The 6636-nt window shown below is 41.0% G+C and overlaps 1 protein-coding gene across 1 annotated transcript in view; it reads right to left on the bottom strand.

Annotated features, from left to right (window-relative positions):
- The window catches only part of LOC107111307 (DENN domain-containing protein 5A), a gene marked incomplete at its 5' end in the record, with an annotated part of 47481 nt that overhangs the window by 11393 nt on the left and 29452 nt on the right, over positions 1–6636 (bottom strand). The window contains 2 exons of the mRNA XM_015412266.1: positions 3721–3839; positions 4074–4219. Of these exons, the coding sequence (XP_015267752.1) occupies positions 3721–3839; positions 4074–4219 (265 nt within the window). The remainder of the gene's footprint in view (positions 1–3720; positions 3840–4073; positions 4220–6636) is intronic.

The following is a 6636-nucleotide window of genomic DNA, read 5'->3' as shown; positions in this document are numbered from 1 at the left end:
CCTTCTATTGTGACCTGGGTAGGAGTTAACAATAGGCTTAATCAGAACTTCCCTAATGTTATTTATTTATTTATATTTATTTATTTATTGTCAGATTCATACCCCGCCCTCCCCGCAAAGCAGGCTCAGGGCGGCTTCCAATGACATAAATACATGATAAAAACATACATAATACAAATTAAAACATAACAGTTAAAAGTTATGATATAAACTACAATAAAAAATTACATGTTCCAACGTTTCATCAGTTCTGATCAGTTCCCATCCCACATATACAACTTTTCCCAGTGATCTAGTAAATCTGGCCTCCAGTATAGCTGAGGGTAAGGCATTATATCTTAAAGGGTAAAAATTCTTCTGATTACAGATATCTAAATATTTGATGTAAGGTCTCAAACTTATCTTGTCAAGTGTAGTTACATCAAATACAGGGTTCCTAATCCTACTCACATCCATCTGTCATTCAGCATCTAATATTCTTTGTTTTAGAACTGATCTAGTCTGAGCATATCCCAAAGACAGTATAAACTGATTAGAAAAACCATAATAAACCAATTTATCCTCTGTCTTTTTCTGCCATGAAGGAACAAAGTTATCGTGCATCACAGTATAAGTAAGTCCAGTGGGTGAAAAAATCAGCTTTAACCGATAATGAAAAGCAGCAATCCACAGTCTTGCCTTCACCAAAACCAGGTCAGCCTCTAAACAGATGGCAGCATTTGAAACACTCATTGGAACTTGAAAAATAGCTCCTAAAAATTTCGATTGCCTTCTTCCAAGTGAGGTCAGGTTTGTCTGGAGGGAGAAAGGTGCTCCATATAATAATTGGGGTACTTTTATAGAGAATAACTTAATGGCAGTTTCTTAGTTGGTCCTTTGGACCAAAAAAACTTCTGAATAGCAATAAAAATAAAAATTGCAGCTGCAGCTCATGGTGAATTTTTATTCAAGTCATTTTCATACCAGCTATTTAGTTCACCTTTGCTGCTCATGGGAAGCAGGTTTATTTCCTCCATCTACACAGCACTGTGCAGTTCTTGTATACCCTTCCAGCTTTTCTGCTGTATTTCATAAACCTGTCTTGCTATAATCTTGTTAGAAGGATCACACTTCAATCAATCAATTTATTACGGTCATAGACCAGCAAACAATACAATAAGAGGGAAATGGACCGTAAAATTATAAAATATAACAGCATCTAAATTGGTCTTGGTATAATTTATCTCCAAGTAGTTTTGACTACAGTATTGCGAGAGAGCACACAAAGCTCTCTTAAGGTAGAAGGAGGATCACACCAAAGCTGGGGTGGCTGCCATAGATCTTTCCCAGTCCCATTCACATTAGTCTCACTTTTCTCGTTCCTGCCACTGGAGGGCTTGTTCATTTTTTTAAAAAAGAATAATCAACAAATCGCTGTACCTTTCTAAAGTTAAAACATCTGTCTGTTAGGTCATCAGAATTCCCAACTTTCATTTTTCAAAATCTCTACCCTTTCCGTTGTGAAGACATGCCTTTCTCCTTATGTATCAGTGACAAAAGGGACTAAAGATTTACTTTTTAAAGAAAACTAGGGATTCAGAGGACATGGCAGACAAACAGAGAAAGTTGTTAATTACTGATTTAAAAAAAAAACAAAGAAAAAAAATCACTGTGGTGATCCCACGGCTGGGGCGGGGGGAAATGTGGGAAACCTTAGTTATCAGAAAAACAGAAAGGACTATTGAACAATATCTGCCACAAGCTTTGCTTAGAATGGGTGTTCAAAAAGGATTGGCTTATGGATCAGGATGTGATGGTACGTTGTCTTACAGCACCATTATTCAAGTTTTTTAAAAGGGATCGCTGTAGGTCCCTGTATTTAGAGAGGTTAACCAGCCTGGAATTAAGATCGGCTTTTACAGCTTTAGTTCATTTCCAGTTCTAACATAAGCCAAACATAAGAGCACCAAAATATACTTATAAAAAGATATATTATTCATATGCATTACTTAGAAATAATCTTTCTAAAAGGAAGCCTTGAGTATGATTCTTTTCATATTTTTCTATATTACTTGTCTGAATTGATCCCAATGAATAAGAAGCCAAGTAATTAAGACACCATCTACTACTGGAATAAAAAGGTAAAGGTTCCCTTGCTCGAAAGCCAGTCGAATCCGACTCTAGGGTTGCGGTGCTCATCTCCGTTTCAAAGCCGAAGAGCCAGCGCTGTCCGAAGACGTTTCCGTGGTCATGTGGCCGGCATGACTAAACACCGAGGCGCACGGAACGCTTTTACCTTCCCACCGAAGTGGTCCCTATTTATCTACTCGCAATTTCTTGCTTTCGAACTGCTAGGTTGGCAGGAGCTGGAACTAGAGACAGGAGCTCACCCTGTCTTGCGGCACCCGGGTCTTGAACCACTGAACTACTGACCTTCCACAGCCTGCAGTTCAGCGTCTTAACCACTTGAGCCACCGCAGCTCAAGTATACTGATATATATATACACAAACACACACACACACACACACAAACAATTGTTTACATTACCATTTTATAGTCTGATGTATTATATTATGGCCTATGGCTAAGACAATAAACTTATACTTGACTCACAAGCTTTGTTAGCTTGTTTCCAGTTCTAACATAAGCCAAGCATAAGAGCACCAAAATGTACTTTATAAAAAGATATATTATTCATATGTATTACTTAGAAATAATCTTTCTAAAAGGAAGCCTTGAGTATGATTCTTTTCATATTTTTCTATATTACTTGTCTGAATTGATCCCAATGAATAAGAAGCCAAGTAATTAAGACACCATCTACTACTGGAATAAAAAGGTAAAGGTTCCCTTGCTCGAAAGCCAGTCGAATCCGACTCTAGGGTTGCGGTGCTCATCTCCGTTTCAAAGCCAAAGAGCCAGCGCTGTCCGAAGACGTTTCCGTGGTCATGTGGCCGGCATGACTAAACACCAAGGCGCACAGAAAGCTGTTACCTTCCCACTGGAGTGGTACCTATTTATCTACTTGCAATTCTTGCTTTCGAACAGCTAGTTTTGGCAGGAGCTGGAACTAGAGACGGGAGCTCACTCCGTCATGCAGCACACCCGGGTCTCGAACTGCTGAACTACCGACCTTCCATAGCCTGCAGTTCAGCGTCTTAACCACTTGAGCCACCGCAGTCCATTCTTAAAAGCCAGTGTAAAGCAGGGGTTAGTGTGTCAGACTAGGACCTGAGAGACCTAGGTTTGAATCCTCACTCCATTGTAGAAGCTCGCTGGGTGACCTTGGGGCAGTGACACACTCTCAGCTTAACCTACCTCACAGGTTTCAGGACGGTGGCCATGAGTGTCTGTAGTAGAAGGTTTGAATCCAGTAGCATCTTAGAGACCAACAAGATTTTTGGGGCATAAGCTTCTGAGAGTGAAATCTGCCTTTGACAGATTTGAGAAAGGGAGCTTTGACTCTTGAAAGGTTAAACACCAGAAATCTTGTTGGTCAACGAAGTATTACTGGGCTCTAGCTCTACCTCACAGGGCTGTTGTAAGGATAAAATGGAAGAGAGGAGAATGATGTAACTGCTTTGCATTCCCATGGGAGAGAAAGGACGGGTATAAAGATGCAGGAAATTAATGCTGTATTGCTATATTTATTAGGCCATAAATAGACCTTGCTGCTGGATTAAAGTTTAAAATGCTCCCCTCATGCTCTACAAACTGTACGAAACCAAAATGATGCTTACTTGTAAGTATGTCCTGTTACTTCATTTCTGACCATAACATATTCCACTAGCCACTTGGCATACAGACCAGAATTATCATGTCCTATTTGTACTGTAGTAAGTTTTCCCAGATTCTGACACTGAAATTTAAAAAGGGAAAAAAATAACATGATGGATCAAAACAGAATGAAAATAGCACATGGAGAAAACAATACAATCTACTGACCACTACTATATAAGCCAAGTCGTTTTGAGTTTTATTTTGAAAGAAAGAAGCCATATTCAGACTGAACGGGAAAGGAATATGCCAGTGTTAAGATTACAAAGGAATGAAAAAAAATAATGAATGTTATACTAGTATACACTGACCACACCTCAAATGTCATCTCTAGTGTATTCCTGGGAATCTGTAGGACTCCTGTTTCACCCAGTTCTCCTGAAATACATATCCATGGATTGGCTGTGAACATTGAGCCGCCAAGCTTTTTGCTAGGAACAATCAATATATGGTATGGAATCACTGGAAAAAACAACAACACAGAATAAGCCTTCAAAAGAGACAAGTAACACCATTAAAACAGAAGAATGATGTTTTGCTCTTACACTGTATCCTTAGCATATATTGTAGTCTACAATAGGTTCAGCCTATAATATGGGACTCCTGGATACCAAAAAAGCTATAGTATTCAAATCAAAATCTAAAACTGCTGATCATAAAAACGTTATTCATTTTTAAAAAGATTTATAACATAAATACTAAGACCATATTAATTTATTATTTAGAATATTTATTTTTGGCAAACTTTCAGCAAGTCTTTCAAAAACTGACAGTAAAACAGTCAATAAAATAGTGAATCCAGCAATAAAATAATGCACAGCAGCTGAATAATCTCTTTAAATCAGTATTAACAGCCCAAACCAGGAAGTAAGACCATGTAGAAGTAGTAAAAATGGCAATAAATCATTAAAAAGTATTAAAACAGCACAGCAGGAAATATAGTCAATCAAAAGCCTGGAGAAAGAGGAAAGTTTTCACTAGGCATAGATGAGGTAGGCACCGAACAAATTATGATAGGATGGCAATTCCAAAGTCAGGGTGCCACCACAACAGAGGCTTTGTTGGGTGCACCCCCATCCTTGGTGGTAAAATCAGTAGCTGCCAAAGAACTTGTAGAAAATCTCAGCATGTCTGCAGGCACATGTGGGAGCAAGCAGTCTGGTTCCAGACCATGTAGTCATTTAAGAACCATCATGTAGAACTGTGCCCAATTAGCAGCCAACTCCAAAACTGGAAATGTGTGCTTCACAGCTCATGCAAGTGTTTCTACTATATTTTAAATAAACTGAAACAGGCAAATAGCCTCCAAAGGCACCAGCGTAGAGTACATAGCAGTGATGGCTACGTACTAGCTGTGGCTAAAGGCAAAGGTAATGGTTTCCCTTGCTCGAAAGCCAGTCGAATCTGACTTTAGGGGGTGGTGCTCATCTCCGTCCCCAAGTCGAAAAGCCAGCGCTGTCCGAAGACTTCTCCGTGGTCATGTGGCTGGCATGACTAAACGCTGAGGCGCACGGAACACTGTTACCTTCCAACCAAAGTGGTACCTATTTATCTACTTGCAATTTCTTGCTTTCGAACTGCTAGATTGGCAGGAGCTGGGGCCAGAAACAGGAGCTCACTCCGTCATGCAGCACTAGGGTCTCGAACTGCCAAGGTACAGATCTTCTGGTCTGCAGCTCAGCGTCTTAACCTCTGAGCCACCACAGCCCCTAGTTATGGCTAGGTGGTGCCTATCCAGAAAAACACATAGCTGGAATACCAACAGAAGTTGGCTAAACGCACAATACCCTACAAAAAAGATCCCAGCAGTTTTATTTCATAGACAAAATGCAATCCTGCAGGATCCCATAGCATGGATGTTAACAGGCCAAGCAACTGTCCTCCAGCACCACCTTCTGCCAATTAATGGCTATATAGGTCTGGAACCACAAGGAAAAAACCCCCAAAACCTGATACTGAAAGCTGCAAGAATTCCAGGAGAATCAAAAGAGCTGCGTTTCCCCATTTCTTCCCTGGCAGAGATAGCCAGAGCAACAAAGGCAGTTGCAGTTACAAAACCAGGCCAGAAACTAGATTGAACTGGGTCTGAATAATCCACTTCTTCCAAGGTAAAATGGAATTGTGCATCCATCATACGGCCAGACCCAGCTTTCCTTCCCAAGGTTGTCTCCACCTTTCATCTTTTGAAGTCCTCTATGCTCCCAGTCTTTTTCCAAAACCCTGCTGATGAGCCTCAGAGAGCACTACACTCACTGGATGTGCGTCGGGCTTTCTCCTTTTATCTCCATCACACTAAGCCCTTCTGAAAATCCTCGAGGGGTTGAGGTCTGGATGGGGCCACGAGAAGTCAGTCATCTATGTACGGATACATGACAATTCCCCTCTTGTGAAGCTCCACAGCCACAACAGCCATCGTTTTGTTAAAGACATGAGGAGCAATGCTGAGACCAAAAGGAAGAACTCTGTACTGGGAATGCTCTGCACCAATGGCAAAGCGGAGGAACCGTCAATACTGTGGCCGAGTGGTAATGTGAAAATACGCATCCTATGGATCATGGGTGGCCAAACTTGCTTAACGTAGCAGCCACACAGAATAAATGTCAGATGTTTGAGCTGCAAATATTACGCACACGTTTTTATTGAAAAATATGCAAGTGTGCTTTTTATTAACATTAAATTAGACTGTGTGAAAGAGCTGCATGTGGCTCCCGAAGCTGCAGTTTGGCCACCTCTGCTATAGATCGATGGATGCTAGCCAGCCGTCTTTTGGGAGGAGAGGTAAAATTGATTGAAGGGTGATTATACAGAGGTCATTTGGGGGGGGATCGCAGTTCCCCCGGGTGAGGTATGGGGCGGGGCACATGACGAAGCCCCGCCCC

The sequence above is a fragment of the Gekko japonicus genome, unplaced genomic scaffold, assembly GCF_001447785.1.
Source record: "Gekko japonicus isolate JY-2015 unplaced genomic scaffold, Gekko_japonicus_V1.1 scaffold3090, whole genome shotgun sequence".
NCBI classification, from domain to species: Eukaryota; Metazoa; Chordata; class Lepidosauria; order Squamata; family Gekkonidae; genus Gekko; species Gekko japonicus.
The sequence above is the reverse complement of the archived record's forward strand: the minus strand, read 5'-3'. Positions and strand labels throughout refer to the sequence as shown.